Genomic DNA, 15,927 nt, shown 5'->3' with positions numbered 1-15,927 from the left:
AAGAATGACAGTGTGAAGTGCTGATACATGTTAGTCTCATTAATATGCTTTCCCCACCATAGTTTCTTTGCTTTCAAGAAAGCTGCTCAGATAGGAAGAAATTTATTTCTTCGCTCATTTAAACACACAGAGACACTCTATGTGGCTCTTTGGCAAAGGGAGAGCAGGGGCTGAATTCCAGCCTAGAGGCTGGGTGTCCTCTTTTTCTAATCACACAAAGGTGCTACATGTGATGGTAAAGACCCATTATGTGTTTCAGAAGTGGCCAACTTGGACTTTGTATTTGATGGGGAAACAGATAAGTAATCAAAAATTGCAATACATACAATTAATGCCATCCTAGAGAAGACATTATGAGACAGGGACAAGGGATGTTTAAATCAGATAATTTAGATGACTTAAAGGACGAGGGAGAGATTTTGGGGAGGGATGTTCTAGGAAGAGGAGTGACATTTAATTACTTACCTACTTCTTTAGTCATATTAATTGAATGTCTACTAAGTGCTATCTTCTGTTCCAGTACTGAAGATAAAGTAGTGAAAAAAGTAGACAGGCTCTCTTCTCTCATAATTCTAATATTCTCATAGAGGAGAGAGACGTAATTGAACTAGAGAAGTCTGAGGTAGTGAGGTTGCTGTGGGAGAAGAGCAGAGGCAAGGTGGTGGTGGGGTGTGAGGCTGCTACTTTCGGATGGAGAGTGGGAGGTGTCATTTAAGCTGAGCTCTGAGTGGCAACTGGGAAGCTCATGCTAATCAGATCAGGCAGAGAGAGGAGCTGCTGCAAAGGTCTTAAGCAGGGACTGAACTCTGTGTTTTTGAGTTGGCAAAGAAGACTGGTGTGGCTGAGGTACAGTGGGGGAGAAGAGGGATGGAAGACAAGAAGGGAGCTGGGCAAATGGCACGGCTGGCCGTGTGAGGCCCAGAAACTTGGGCCCGGGAGTTCGGAAACCTGTTGGGAGTCAGACTGTGTTAAGTGATGGGAAGTGATTTGGGAGCCATAAGCCAGAGCCAGATTCTGATAAATCCTATACAGAGGACTGTGGAGATATTTAAATCTGCTTAATGCTGTGTAGGGAAACTCAAGGGGGTCATGACTGAAGACATTCAAAGAAAAGCTCTTATGTTTATCCCTTTAAGCAACGTTTGAATGTGTATGTGCTACTTGGAATGACAGATCTCAGGACAGCTTAAGTGGGCCCCCAAATTCTGATTAACGTCACATTTATTCTTGCAACATTCGCGTGTACTTATCACAATGGTGAGATCTGTTAGATGGATTTATTTATTTATTTGTTTGTTTGTTTGTTTGTTTGGGGAATCAAACTCAGGGCCTAGGCAGGTGCTGCACCACTAAGCTATTTCCCTGGCCCCTGTTTTATTTTTCTGGTCTTGAACTCATTACGTAGCCCAGGCTGACCTTGAACTTGCAGTGATGCTCCTGCCTCAGCCTCCAGAGTGCTGAGACTACAGGCATGTGCCACTATGCCTGATCTAAATTGTGTTTTATAGGAGGAGAATACATCTTAAAGAATACTAAGTGGTTCGAGGTAGCACATGATGTCAAGTTGGTAACAAATATGTCATATTTTTTTATTAGTGCACAGAACTTTCCCTCCCAGTTTCAGAGCAGACATTGCTGGTTGTCTCCCTTATATCCATGATTTCCCCTTCATTCTTAGAGACAGAACCTCAGATTTGATTGCCAATGAGCCCAACTACATATAGCTGCCTTCTAGCCCACCCTCAGCCAGGGGTCGCCACAGGACTTGATCTTGGCTAAGGAGATGGGGCAGAAGCACCCCTTTCTTCCTGCATTTGTCATTATTTGTTGACTCAATGTTTGGAGTCTTGTAATTCCTTTAAACATGGTGCAAAACAGTATGTTTAGTGGAAAACCGCCTTTGCATGAGGCATATGGCTATCTCTGTATTGATCCGGAGGTAAACTATATATATAAAACTATGATAGGGCAATTGTATCAAAAGTATGTCTCAGAATTCATTATGCTGAAATTTATACTCCAGATGTGTGTGTGTGTGTGTGTGTGTGTGTGTTTCGGTATCAGGGATCAAACTCAGGACCTTGAGCTTGCGAGGCAATCCGGCGGCACCACTGAGCTAAAATCCCCAGCTACTCCACATATGCAATGATATATAGTTTTTCTTTTACTTTGGCTCAAAAAAATAAATTGTTTTATAAAATAATTATTTTGTAAACTGTTCTTTAACAGATACTATAATTAAAAATATAACAGCTCTTTATGTTCCATGAGGAATACAGAGGTAGTGAAAGCAAGATTTTTGTTTTGAGAAAGCTAATAATTTCATGAGATATCAGATGTGTTCACAAATAAATGTAAAACCACTACATACATGATGAGGTAGGCTCTGAATAGTCCCGCCCAAGAACAGCCTCCAAGTGGGCATGTAAGGATGCAGAAATACAGCACCTTTGCCAAATTTGGGCAAAGGACAAATCTTAAGGATTAGCAGCCAGACATTAGGCTCTGGTGATGGGACTTAGAAAGTAGCAAAATTATTGCCTTGTGGATATAACAGGCTGATTCCGCACGATGACGATAATGAGGTTCTAAAAGGTACAGCGTTTACAGCTCTATGCTCCTCCAAAACCTGTGCCAACACCACTGAGTTTCAGATGGGCCTGTATCAGATCCAAGGGAATCTGTGGGAGCCCCGCCCACCAACCTGCATCCTTGCCTGTCTTACGTGTTCTGTGCAGTTTATTTGCTGCTTCAGGATTAAACAAAGTAAAAGCAATCAAGAAATGTGGCCCTTTGAATGGTAGGCCTGTGGGGTGTTTAAGTGCTATCTTACGAAAAACACTGGAAGAGTTGAGGAAGAAAGGATTCTGGCTGGAGGCTTCAAGAAGGTGCAGCATTTGAGCTAGATCCGGAAAGATGGATCCAGTCTCCAGGTGAAGATGGGAGGACAGGCATGACAGGAACATGAAACTGTGCTCGATGAAATGGAAGCGGGAGACTGGAGCTGTGTAGTGGAAACGAAGAGCAACCCTATTTAGCTGAAGAAAAAGACGTAATGGGAAACGGTGAAAGAAGAGACCAGAAAGTGGTCAGGGTCAAGCCAGTGGGGTTGGTATTTAGTATATCACTACCTGGGAACCACAGAATTTTTGTAACAAATATTAAAGCAGAGGATAATAAAAAAGGATACAAGAGTGAATCTCAAAGTATCTATCACTGGGCATGAAACATGGGCAGAAAGACTGAGGCTATGTGTCACTGGTGAACAGGCTGTGAATTTCAGCTTTGGGGGAAGAGGAACCACGTGTGAACGTGAGTGTTGAAATGTGAACATATAGGAGGACAATAGCACAAGGAGCACAAGGGGAAGAGGGAAGTACTGTACCTACTTGTTTACAGATGTTAGATTGAGGTGCAAGTGCCATAGGTGGAAATGGAAGAATGAGAGACTGGAGCTCAGGTGAGAGGTGTAGTAGAGAATGAGTCACCTACATTGAGGTGAGTCAGTGAGTTTGGTCTGTCATGAGCATAGAATGCGAACCTAATTACAGGCCCAAAATATAGCATAGATGGAACAAGGAAGACAAGAGATCTAGAAGCACCTTGTGAAACAAAACAAAACCTGCTGCGATTAGTGATATTTATAGCTCATGTTTGTTTAACCAGCTGTCAAGTTCTCAGAAATTCTTATCCCAGGTAGGGTTAAGGAGGTGTCCTTGGGTAAAAATCTATGACACTGAATTTCGGATGTGCCAGTTGTCTTCTGGTCTAGAATGAGCGCTACACGAAGGACACAAGCAGATAAAAGCACACTTTCTGGGGGGAACTGTGGACAACACAGTCCCGAACCAGATTTGGATTATAGGTACTGATGACCGATACACTTAATTCAACAACTGCGGCCATGGAAAAGTTCCCAAGGAGTTGTACGCTTCGGGCAGAGGCGGGGGAAAGGGCAAAGCAGATTGCCCCGGGAAGAGGAGCACGGGCCGACTGTGCAGCTCCGGGCTGGAGGGGGGCGCCGGTCATCCGCCTTCCCGCCGCGTGGCTCAGAGGCGGACCTGCCCGCTCCATTCCAAGGCGGACGCGGCGCCGGGCAGGGCCTCGGGAGACTCCCGCCCCCAGCCTACATTTCCCAAAGTCCAGTGCGCCCCCGAGGAGTGCGGCCCGGGCCTGGAGTGCAGACTTGCGGCATGGGATTGGGAGTCACGGTCCAGGTGCCGGCACAGTGGACGCGGGTGGGGAGATCTTCAGCGATTGGCTGTTGAACATTCTACCCCCGCCTTACACTGGTGACGTCAGAAGGCCGTCTGGCTACTTAAGGCGTCGCGGTCTCCCCCACCCCCGCCTTAGCTCCCGCGCTAGAGAGAAACATGTATCGTTTCCGATCACAGCTCTTCACGGGGATTTCTGCTGTCGCCGCTGCCCACTTGTGCCCCCGCCGCTTCTCGCCTCTGTTGTTAGCCGAAGACTCGCCTCTCAGCCGCCCGCCGCACAGACGCACGAGTAGAAAGTGCAGCTCAATCGGCTGATCCTCGCTGAGCTCCCACCTTAGGCGGCACCGGGCGTCCCACGATGCCGAAGAATAAGAAGCGGAACGCTCCCCACCGCGGTGGCAGTGGTGGCGGCTGCGGCTCAGGGGCAGCCGCGGCGACGGCAACGGCGGCGACGGCAGGTGAGGGTATACCCGCCGCCGGCGCCGGTTTGCCGGCCGGGCTCCTGCGGGGGGCGCCACGGGAGTTGTAGTTCGCTTCCCTTCGGGCGCGTGTGCCTCTCGAGGCGCGCAGAGCGGCTGCGGACTACATTTCCCGTCGTGCCCGGGGCCGTCGCGCTAGTCGGGTCTGGCTTGCGGGCCGAGCTGGGGCGCCGGCCGCGGGGCGGGGAGCGAGTGGGTGTTGGGTTGGGATGTCCGGATCCGGGAGCCCGGGAGCTGGGCGGGAAAGGAGTTGTCCCCGGAAGCGGCCGCCAGCTGTCCAGGCTCTGTCCCTGGTGCAGGGTGGGGCCGAGCTGGGGTTGCGTCCTCGCTGTCACCCGTCCCGTCGCCTGTGAACCCCGGCTCCATTACGGAGTTCGCGGAGTGCAGGACATCCGGCCGGTTCGGGCTGGCTCTGGCGTCACGCGGCCCGGGCTTTGCACCAAGGGACCCGGGTGGCGCAGAGACGCGCGAGTGGCTTTCGTCCCGCCGCCTGCTTGCGAGCCCCGCGAGTCCACCTGGTCCGGCGTCCGGGCGGTGGCGTCGCGGGGGGGGGGGGCGTCGCATCACCCTGTGCTCCGTCCTATCCCCAGCTGGCACCCGCGGAAGCCACGAATCCCTAGCCCCACTGTTCCCTCCTCCAGCAGACCCGCTGCTCGGGGCAGAGAGCTCGGTGTCCTTTGTGCTGCCTTTTGTAGGTCTGTGGCGGCCCTGGGTAGACAGGGGTGATGGAGCCCAGATTGGAATTGTCTGAAAGTTTAGGGGGTTTGTTGTATTCACACAGCAAATTAGGAGCTTCCTGAATACGGATTTGTACTTAGTAATCATAAAGCTAAGAAGAAAACGATTCTCGACTAGAAAGTCCCTTCTATGAGACGCCACACTAAACTCACATCGAGTAGTATTAAACTGGATACAGTCATCTCATTTAGTAATTGTTTATAGAGATTGTGGAGTTGAGTGTTAGACCACCCGCAAACATTATCACATCAGGTGAACATTAGTGATTAGGTGTTTGTCCACCCGGTTGCTACTCAGTTCCTCGGAATGATATTCCATTGTTCATTAGAAAAGTAAATATACCAGTTACTGTATCTTGTTAAAGATGATTAAGAATAGCCATTTTAAAAACTTTCCTACAGGGGCCGGGGATTTAGCTCAGTGGTTCCGCCGCCTGCCTCTCAAGCGCAAGGTCCCGAGTTGAATCCCCGGTACCAAAAAACAAAAACAACTTTCCTGCAGGATTTATGGCATCCCAAAACTTGTGCTAGTGTATTAAACGTTTCATAATTGACAATGGGAGCAGACGATTATAAATGACATCCTTTTTTTAAAAAATGGTTTTTTAAAATTGTTATTATTTTTGGTACTGGGGAACGAACTTGAACTCGGGACTTTTCGCTTATGAGGCAGGTGGCAGAATCACTGAGCTAAATCCCTGGCCCAGATGGTTATTTTGATTGAACGTTCTCCCTGTTAATGAAATTCATTCTTTTCAAGATGTGAAATCTAGTTATGACATCTGCTTGCTGTGGGCCAATGGAGGATACCTCTTAGCTCCGTTTCAGCATTTCCTTATCAGAAATAAACATTTGGATTCTGTCTAGCAAAGCCATATTAACTTTATTCTTGAGTTTACTTTTTGTGGATGAAATGGAAGTAATGGAGACGTAGCAAGGTAGTCGTTTTGAAAATGGAAACGTGAATAGTGATCTAAATCCCCCTTTCCGCTTGAAGCTTCCTGGTGAGCCTCCTTCCTTCCATGTACAGTTCTTACTGTTCAGGCCTCGTGGTGAGGGAACTGACTTTGAAATTTTGTATCAAAACGTGTTTATGACCTATCAGCCTTATTATTGCTGCCTTCTGAATTAATTTTAATGGAAAAGATACATTTAAACACCGCATTTCAGCATAAGCAGTGCAAGCATTTAAGCACTCATTTTTAATATATAAGCAAATGGAAAGTAATTAGTATTTGATTAGTTTACACAACTGTATCTGCTTTGAATATTTTTGGAAGCTTACATTATAGAACTTGTGAACTGTAGTTACCTCTTGCAAATGGAACTGAAGGAAAAAGTTAGGGGGATGAGATTGCACTTTCTGTAACTGTATCTTGGCCTTATGTGAATGTTTTGCTTATTCAATAAATGTAAGTGAGTAGAAGAGATGAAAATCTATCACATTTTCTTAAAAAACTACATACCTTACTGATATTTTTAAATGGCATCCAGAAGAAATGGGTTTTAAATGAGATCTGAGCTATATAACCAAAGAAATAACCAACTTTATCACTTCAGTGAATTTCCTATTTAGATTCTTTTTAAGTTAGAGAGTTCTAGGAAGCTAAGACAATTGCCCTTTTATACAAGTATGCATTCCTCTGTCATAGCACCTACTGTAATTTGAAGAGAGCAATTTGATGAAAAAAATCTGGATAGTAAGCCCTCTAGAAAAAAGGACTTTATGTGTCTATAGTGACACCTCATTAATGTTACATAGGATCACAAGTTGAGTTTGACCTAGATAGCAGGCATTCATACAAGGTTTTGGCTTTTTTTTTTTTTTTTAAACTATTTCTCTTGAGTCTTGGAAAGAAATCATTGAAACTAATTAGAGAAGGGAGCTGAGTAAGAGCTGCATAGGAATACTCTTAGTAATAGGCTTAGTAATATGAAAAAAATGTAAATGACTTGTGAATAAACGTGGTAATTAATCACATGATGCTCAACTTGCCATGACTTCTAGTCATGAAACAGATTAAAAAATAAATATGATGTCATGGGTCTTTGTTTATTTCTACCCTAAGCATTGTGATTAAGAATTTTAGGATCTTGGCCTCAATGTATAGTCTTTATACTAATTTTACTGCTTTGGCAGGAAGCAAGCAAATTTGAAGGCTACTTCCTGTGTTAATTTTGAAAATCTGCTAAATTGTTTTGATTAAAAAAAGACACTCCCCTGTTTTAAAGAAAAATAACCCAACTGTAACAGTCTTAAATTTGGAGGATTTAAGCAATAGGTAGTAAACAGTGTAACTTTTGAACATGAGACCTAGTGATAGTTGGAGAAATCTTTGTTTACTGACGCAGGAAGTTTGGCTCCGGTAAATCAGTTGATTCAAGGTCACTTTGAGGGCAGAGTTTGGGACTCACTTTAACTCATTATTCATTTTAACTCATAACTGGGTAATCTTTTTTGGGGGGGAGTACCAGGAATTTAACTCAGGGCCTTGCGCTTGCCAGGCAGGCTCTGTACCACTGAGCTATATCCCCGGCCCTGACTGGGTATTTATTCCTTAAGTTAATGAGGTTGACAAGAGATATTCCAGTTTCAAAAAAGGGTTGTTTTTTTTTGTAACACCATTGATATTTTTAAACTCTTGGATATGCTGGAACCTTTCTTTTAAAGGTCATTTAACAGGCTTTTATAACATGTGAAATAACCAAAACTTTAAGACTTTTTTCTTAATCTTTAAAACTACCCTGCCTTAACATAGATATGTATATGCCTTTAGTTTTCTTTACCATAAGACATGTGTACCTGAAAACATAGGTACCAGTTAATGTTTCCTAAACCCAGTCATTGTTGTTAGAAAATGTATTTATGTGTCTTATTCTTACCATGATTATGGCATAATACTGTTTCTCAATGTATTTTATTGTGCTTTATGATTTGAAATTATGGTTTGAAAGTAATTTTTTTCTCCTATCAGGTTTTGTTTCATCAGTGTTGTTATAATTAATATATTTGTAAAGTTGATTTATATTGTAATTAGTGCTCTGATATATAGATTAGATTGGGTGAACTGACTTTAGGAATATTTAAGTATATACTTTTGGGATATCACCTTTTAAAAAAAATATATTTGGGTTTAAACTTAAAAATTTTTGAGTTAAATATTTGTATAGATAGCAACAAAATCATCTGCTTCTTTCCCTTTTAACCTAATAGGTGGCCAGCATCGAAGTATTCAACCTTTTAGTGATGAAGATGCATCGATTGAAACCATGAGCCATTGCAGCGGTTACAGTGACCCTTCCAGTTTTGCTGAAGATGGTATGTTTTAAATTTGCACGTGCAGCTTTACATAAAACATGTTTTAGGTGGAGGAAGTCTTACATCTCAGGCGGTGGTGGCGAACCTTTTCTTTTTTCTTTCTTTATTTTTGGTACTGAGGATCGAACTCGGGTCCTTATGCTTGTGAGGCAGGCAGCAGAACCACTGAGCTAAATCCCTGACCCGATGGCGAACCTTTTAGAGATGGAGTGCCCAAACTGCATTCTAAAACCCACTTATTTATCGCAAAGTGCCAACACTGCAGTTAAACCTGAATATTTAGGGTGAGTCGGCTTGAGTGCTGACAGAAAGGCCTTGGCATGCCCACTGTGGCACACATGCATAGGTGTGCCACCACTGATCTAAGGTACACTATAACTTGGTCACTGTCTTTTTTTCCTACTTTACGATGTTTGTTTACAGGACCAGAAGTCCTTGATGAAGAAGGAACCCAAGAAGACTTAGAGTACAAGTTGAGGGGATTAATTGACCTAGCCTTGGACAAGAGGTAGGAAATACTTCTAAAATCTCTGCATTCTGAGTTGGTTGTGGTGGCACACACTGAGAAGGAGAATCACAAGTTCAAGCCCAGCCTGGATGACTCATTGAGACTGTGTCTCAGAATGAAAAATGAAGAAAAGGCCTGGGTTCAGCCCCCAGTACCACAAAAAACAAATGTCATCACTTAGTCATGGCTGTTAAACTGCTAAACAGTAAAATGGTATAATCTAAAGCAGCTTAAAAAGCTTTTGTGTATTAGGTAAATTGTAGATTACAGTTATATTATTGAAAAATATCTAGAGCTTGATGACAATTGGATTAGAAGATGTGTAGATAGAAAGAAGTAAGCTGTTTGTAAGTCATTGACTGTGACGTACTCCCACCTAGATCTTTCTCTTACCATTTATCTTAAATAGTGCGAAGACAAGGCAGGCAGCTCTTGAAGGCATTAAAAATGCACTGGCTTCGAAAATGCTCTATGAATTTATTCTGGAAAGAAGAATGACGTTAACTGATACCATTGAACGCTGTCTGAAAAAAGGTAACACCATGATTTTTGAGTCACGGGCACAGAACTAATATGGACTTTGCAATGGCATTTGTTAATGACACTAGAATACTACTCTTACGACAGTGAAAAGGTGTGTGATGATCAGTGGAACTCAGGATGCAGTTTGTTAGGAACTTTGTTCTTGTGCAGTAACATTTAAATTAGAAAGGATTGGAATTGGATTGTCATCATTTTTGTATCAGAACAGGTGATTGCCATCCTCTTGTTATACAAGAAAGGTTTGAAAGTCTCAGTTGTCAACATAAAGTATAATTTCAAAACCCATCTTACTTCATTTCTAAACTTGAATCATGTAGTTCCTTTTCTTTGAAATACACTTAAAACATCTAGAGTACATGTAAATGACATCATTTTTGAATTCTGAGATTTTGTGGTAGAGATTGTGGAATTCATATTGTTATGATGATAGAACTTTATAGAATAAAGAGACACCTTAAAGATTAAGTCTAGTGTTACTTAGACCTCAGTTTTAGGAACCACCATGTAAATAAAATGATTTACATGTATCAGTTTACTTATTTTCCCGAGTAAGAACATTATAAACAAAATTGCTTTCTGTCATTACCACTTTATTAACAAAATCTAGCACCAAAAAATCCAGGGAGCTCAAGTTTCTTCAGATTGAATGAACTTTGCTTTGTCTGTATTTTTCTCATCGCGCCTCAGGGTGAGAGCTGTGTGGTGAATGAAACCCTTGATAAGATCCACCCTCTCATTTTACAGAGTAAGGAAGAGTCTAGGAAAAGTGAGTTGGCTCCACACCTACATAACTTAGTGGTACAGTTGATAGCAGAACCAACTTTTTGAGACAATACAATGGCATTCTACAAGGTATTTCATATTGAAACTGTCTCCCATAATGACAGTTGGATTAAATGACTTAAAAAATTCCATTCCAATTTGCTTATATATTTTTAATTTATCAAGATAATCTAGGTTCAGTATTTTTGCCCAAACTCCTTGTCAAAAGAATTAATTTACGTTTACCTTTATGTGAATGTATTTTCTGTGGTTTTAAAGAATCTCTTATTTTTACTGACTTACTTTGTTAAAGTTTTAGAAGAAAACCTGGAAAAATTACTTTATAGGCTGTGTCCATATGAAATGCTTAGGAGATTTATTCAGGGGCTGCTTGAACACCCATAGTGAGTGCCTTAAGGAATTGGAAAGCAGAAAGCAACATATGAAACACATTTTGTTGAACCAATACAGGGCTCCTTTAAGAGGAGAACTAATCTCCGTTTTATAGAAGAATAAATTGCTTAGAAAATAAGAGTAGGTGATGGTCGCTTGGCTAGTTCATGACAAATCTAGGATTTGATTGCTTGTAAAATTGGAGCACTGTAGCTTCACTGAGTTTCTTTATGTCCAAGCCTAGAACACAGTGAAGGTTTCACAAAGGGTAGGCGCTGTTTTGTAATTGAAAGAGTTGGGGGTTACTGTCTAAGCAAGTGGTGTGTTGGCGGACTTGCATGATGGCATCTTGGCTTCTTCCCCAGGAAAGAGCGACGAGCAGCGCGCAGCCGCAGTGTTGGCCTCTGTGCTGTGTGTTCAGCTGGGCCCTGGAATTGAGAGTGAAGAGATTTTAAAGACTCTTGGGCCAATCCTAAAGAAAATAATTTGTGATGGAACAGCTGGTATCCAGGCTAGGCAAACAGTAAGTGTGAGATTTTCAAGTTTGTAGCATCTATCTAGGCATGTTACACGCAGGCGTAAATAGGGTTTTATTAATACTTTATTTACATTTGTCTTTTAGTTTAGCAAATAAATGTAATATGGCAGTTGCTTTCTTAAATTTTCTTACTCCAAAGAGCATCCTGTACAGAGTAAATTTCTACATCTTTGAAATTGAAGATCGTTATGCTTTTTTGGGGGGGGGTACCAGGGATTGAACTCAGGACCTTGTGCTTATGAGGCAGGCGGCAGAACCACTGAGCTAAATCCCCAGCCCTGAAGGCCATTGTTCAGGATGATTGTAGAATTTTTTTGGGGGGGTACCGGGGATTGAACTCAGGACCTTGTTCGTGTGAGGCAGATGTGCTACTGAGCTAAATCCCCAGCCTATAGAATAATTTTGATTAGAATTTAAAGCAAGGGTCGTCTAGACACTTTTTTTTTTTTCCCTTGGCCGCTGTGCCCTACATAAATTTGGGTCAACCTATACATCTCTGAAACTCTGGCCTCTGACACCTTCATCTCTTTTGGGATTTGAAACGCACTCATTGTCTAATTGCTACTTTGTAGTTGGGTGGTTACTTAATTTTTATGAACTTTCCACTTCTATGTGCTTATTTCTTGGAAGGTCTTTTGAGTTTTCATAGTAAAGTCTTCATAAAAACCAACAAATGTTTTGTTTTGTATTGTTTGTTCTGCTTTTGGGAGACGGGGGGATCAGACCCACGTCCTTTGCCCTGAGCTACATCCTCAGTGCCCTCCTTCCCCCTGTTTTGGAGATAGATTTGCAGAATTGCCAGGTTTTCTAGGATAGGCTCAAACTTGCAGCCCTCCTGTCTCAGCTTCCCATAGTGCTGGAAATTATAGGTGTGAGCCACCACTCCCAGCTAATATAAGTATTTTTAAACCTTGAAAACTAGTAGCCATCTTAATGTAGTTTAAAGTGTTTAACAGGGAAAGTGGGCTTCTTTATTGCAAATGTCAAAGCTTATATCTCCATTTTTGAATTAGAGTTGAAGTTTAAAGTGATCCTAGGCATTGGTGCTGCACGTAGAAGGAAACAATGAAATGATATTCAAAATGCTTTACTAAATGGAGACTGAGAAAAATAATAATTTAAATAATAGACTATGGAGCTGTAATGCTAGAAATTAGGACATTCATTTGCATACACTGTCCCCTCCAATTTTATGAATTAATAAAAAGCCCCAAGAGGAGCAGAGTCATTTTCCTAAAGTAGTATTGTGGGTTTGGTAGTAGAGCACGGGCTGAAAACCCACTTCCCTTACTTAACTCCTGGTCCAATAATTCTTTCTTTTCTCCTTTCCATATAGTGTACTTAGAACCTAATAGGGTCAAGTAGTGAAGAAAATTTTTATTTAGAATTATAAGAACAGGTGTAGAATTTTTTTAAAACTATCATTAATATCTTTTAATTTAATTTTATTTTTTTAGTGTGCAACTTGCTTTGGTGTCTGCTCTTTTATTGCCACAGATGACATTACTGTAAGTAGAAACCTTTGATCCAGATACATGCAATTATTTCTAATTAAAGGTGGGCATCTTACTGCATATTCTTTTCTGTTAGGAGCTGTATTCGACTCTAGATTGTTTGGAAAATATCTTCACCAAGTCCTGTCTCAAAGAGAAAGACACTAATGGTGTTTGTAGCACCCCTTACACAGCACTCCACATCAGCTCGCTTCTCTCGTGGACATTATTGCTGACCATATGCCCAATCAGCGAAGGGAAGAAAAGGCTGGAGATGTATGTGTTTTCAGCATCATATTTTATAAAAACATTTGGTTGACATAATTGGTTACATTCATATAGTAATGACTCATTGTTTTCTAGGCATTTCCATAAACTTCCAAGCCTCCTTTCTTGTGATGATGTAAACATGAGAATAGCTGCTGGTGAATCTTTGGCACTTCTGTTTGAATTGGCCAGAGAGATGGAGAGTGTAAGTATCTGATGGGCACAGGATAATGCTTGTGCCACAAGGACCACGATTCCATCAGACTGTCACAGTTAAGAATTGGATAGTAAGTTTGGAGGATGGCCAGCTGAGGACCTGGTGACAGATCACTGTCTTGCTTCTGGGCACTGGCAGTACACTACTTAGAGGGCATAAACTGATAGGAATTGGTAGAACAATATTTGAGCATATTTAACACTGAATTTTTGCTATCGAACTGAAGTTTAGGGGTGATCTGTTCTTTATGGAGAGTTACACGTGGTATAATCCGTTCAGAACTGCTTAGATTTCTCAGGTACCCCACTATATTAAGGCAATTCAGACATGTGATGGTTTGTAATAAATACCAGACAGATGGCTGGAATACTAAGCATAGGTTTGGGATGAGCTAAATTGAATCTTCCTTTCATGCAGCCTTTCTGTGTGCTGATGTGCTTTGCATTTCCTCTGTCCACTCACAGATGGTACCATGGTATTTGAGTTTGTGAAGTTACTGAGTTCTTGAAGGTATTTGAGTTTATGATGGTTTGACTTGCTGGCCCAGTTTGCCTGCTACTATTTCAGCTTTAGCACCAAAGGTCTTGTGTCCAAGAAACTTGTCTCAGGCACTGAATCCTTAGGTACTTACTGTCCAGATGACAAGTGGAAGGATCCAGTCAGAAACTCCAAATACATGGGCAGCTAAGAGCTGTTTACCTAACCTTGAGTTAGTGGATTTTTTTTTAATCTAAGGAGAAAGTATTTCCAGAATGGAATGCAAATAAAGTTAGGTAACTGAATATTTTGAAATAGGATTACCTACTGTATGTAGTCCTTTGCATTCTATTTTAGACCTCTTAAAATTTGTATGTGTGAAGTATCTGTGTATAGCTCCCCTGCCCTCCTTTTTGGAAGGGTACCAGGTAGGAATGGAAAGTAAGTTAATGCAGTAGCTAATGATTCTTCTTATGTGAAAATTAAACTCAAATTTAGCAATTAACTTAATTTTACTGAGCTAGTTAATGGCTCCTTTACCTGAAGGCACAGAAACCAGATGTCCCAATTTTTAATTTTGCGTTTCTCTACTGGGTAGAAACAGTAATTTTTTTTCTTTGAAATGCATCTTAAAAGTAATAATGCAGTTTGAATTGTGCATGTTGAATTTGTTGAAATGTGTGTAAGCATAACGTATTACCACTACGCACCTTTGTCTTCTGACTTAATAAATCATACAGGATAGCCAGGAGAACTCATCCAAACATGTTTAATATGACTTAAATCCTTGTCCGTGGGCAGAAATGAAGTAGCTTACAAACAGAACCTTGTCTGCTATTTTTTTTTTTAAAATAAACTGATTTGTGAGTAGTGGGGATACTTACAGTGTATGTGGGCAATTAAAAGTGTTTAACAGTTAATTAGACCAGGGAGGCCTGGGAGTGGAGCTCAGTTGTAGAGTGCTTGCCTAATGTACAGAGGCCCTGGGTTGACCTTCAGTGTCACAAAAAAGAAAAATAAATTAAATCAGGAGGTTGATGAAATGCATAGGAAGATTTAAAATAGAGTTCTTGTAACAAATGAGTAGTATTCAGTTTGTTCAGAGCCTTTTGCTAACATAACTTTGAGATGTTATTAACCTGTAAATCTGGCATTGTGATGAATTCTGCCTGGAAACTTGGGAAAACATTCTGAAGAGCTGACTCTTTCTAGGGTCCTTCTGAGAGTGACTGGTAGATATTAATAACTGCATGTTGAAAGTTGAAGTCAGGAGTTGTTACTCCCTTGTGAGAGCTCTCCTAGCTTACAGTGTGTATTCGCCATATGCCAAGTTGGTGAGGTTGGAGTCCTCACCCCCACTGTCTAGTTTCTCATTTCTCTTGTACCCCTACCGGTTGGATGGTGTTCGGCAACTTCTGTATGCCTCACTGTCTTTAAAATGGAGAAAACAGCTGCAGGGAGTTGTTGAGAATCCAGGGGTACAGTGTAAGTGGTAACTGTCACATTACAGCGTTACTGTAACGCTTCATGGAATTGCCTTGCCTTCCTCCCCTCCAGCAGGAGTCTACTAATGGCCTTAATAGGAAGTGTAGGGAAGTTTAAGAGAGGCTGGTAGGCGGGCACAGTTACAGGTCAGGAGGCGTGTGAGGTGCTGGTGTAAGCCTGACTCAGAAATACACAGGCCGTGCATTTAGCTCAGTGGTGCCATCACCTGCCATGCAAGCACAGAGTTTGATCCCCGGTACCAAAAAAAAAACCAAACCCAAAACAAAAAAAGTACAATGCTGCTCTATTTTAAGGGGCCAGGGTTTTAGCTCAATGGTGCCGCCGACTGCCTCAAAAATATACAAATGGAAAGTATTCCCCAGTTCTCCTATCCTGTGCCCCCTCTGGCCTGATGGGAAATCCCACGGTGTGGAAAGAGAGGGAAAAAATCACCCAAAGATTAACAACATACTCCTCATACTAAATCTGATA

At 41.9% G+C, this 15,927-nt stretch overlaps 2 protein-coding genes across 5 annotated transcripts in view; both read left to right on the top strand.

The window, feature by feature from the left end:
- The window catches only part of Ifrd1 (interferon related developmental regulator 1), a 50,143-nt gene that overhangs the window by 20,983 nt on the left and 13,233 nt on the right, over nucleotides 1-15,927 (top strand). For 2 of the 4 annotated variants that reach the window (XM_013070302.3, XM_004839625.4), the window contains exons 2-8: nucleotides 8,648-8,752; nucleotides 9,176-9,260; nucleotides 9,670-9,794; nucleotides 11,324-11,481; nucleotides 12,954-13,004; nucleotides 13,087-13,265; nucleotides 13,353-13,461. In XM_013070302.3, coding sequence (XP_012925756.1) covers nucleotides 8,704-8,752; nucleotides 9,176-9,260; nucleotides 9,670-9,794; nucleotides 11,324-11,481; nucleotides 12,954-13,004; nucleotides 13,087-13,265; nucleotides 13,353-13,461 — 756 coding nt within the window. In that variant the 5' untranslated portion in view covers nucleotides 8,648-8,703. Of the gene's footprint in view, nucleotides 1-4,506; nucleotides 4,676-4,743; nucleotides 6,438-8,647; nucleotides 8,753-9,175; nucleotides 9,261-9,669; nucleotides 9,795-11,323; nucleotides 11,482-12,953; nucleotides 13,005-13,086; nucleotides 13,266-13,352; nucleotides 13,462-15,927 lie in introns of those variants that run through there. The other 2 variants (XM_004839624.4, XM_087206711.1) reach the window with 2 other exon arrangements.
- On the top strand, nucleotides 4,374-4,532 carry LOC147829273 (uncharacterized). The gene has a single exon (XM_087206713.1). The coding sequence runs from the start codon at nucleotides 4,374-4,376 to the stop codon at nucleotides 4,530-4,532; it is 159 nt and encodes a 52-aa protein (XP_087062839.1).

Source organism: Heterocephalus glaber, unplaced genomic scaffold (genome assembly GCF_053883595.1).
Source record: "Heterocephalus glaber isolate CG9 unplaced genomic scaffold, H.glaber_assembly_v1.0 deba00000676, whole genome shotgun sequence".
In the NCBI taxonomy this organism is placed as follows: domain Eukaryota; kingdom Metazoa; phylum Chordata; class Mammalia; order Rodentia; family Bathyergidae; genus Heterocephalus; species Heterocephalus glaber.
The sequence above is the reverse complement of the archived record's forward strand: the minus strand, read 5'-3'. Positions and strand labels throughout refer to the sequence as shown.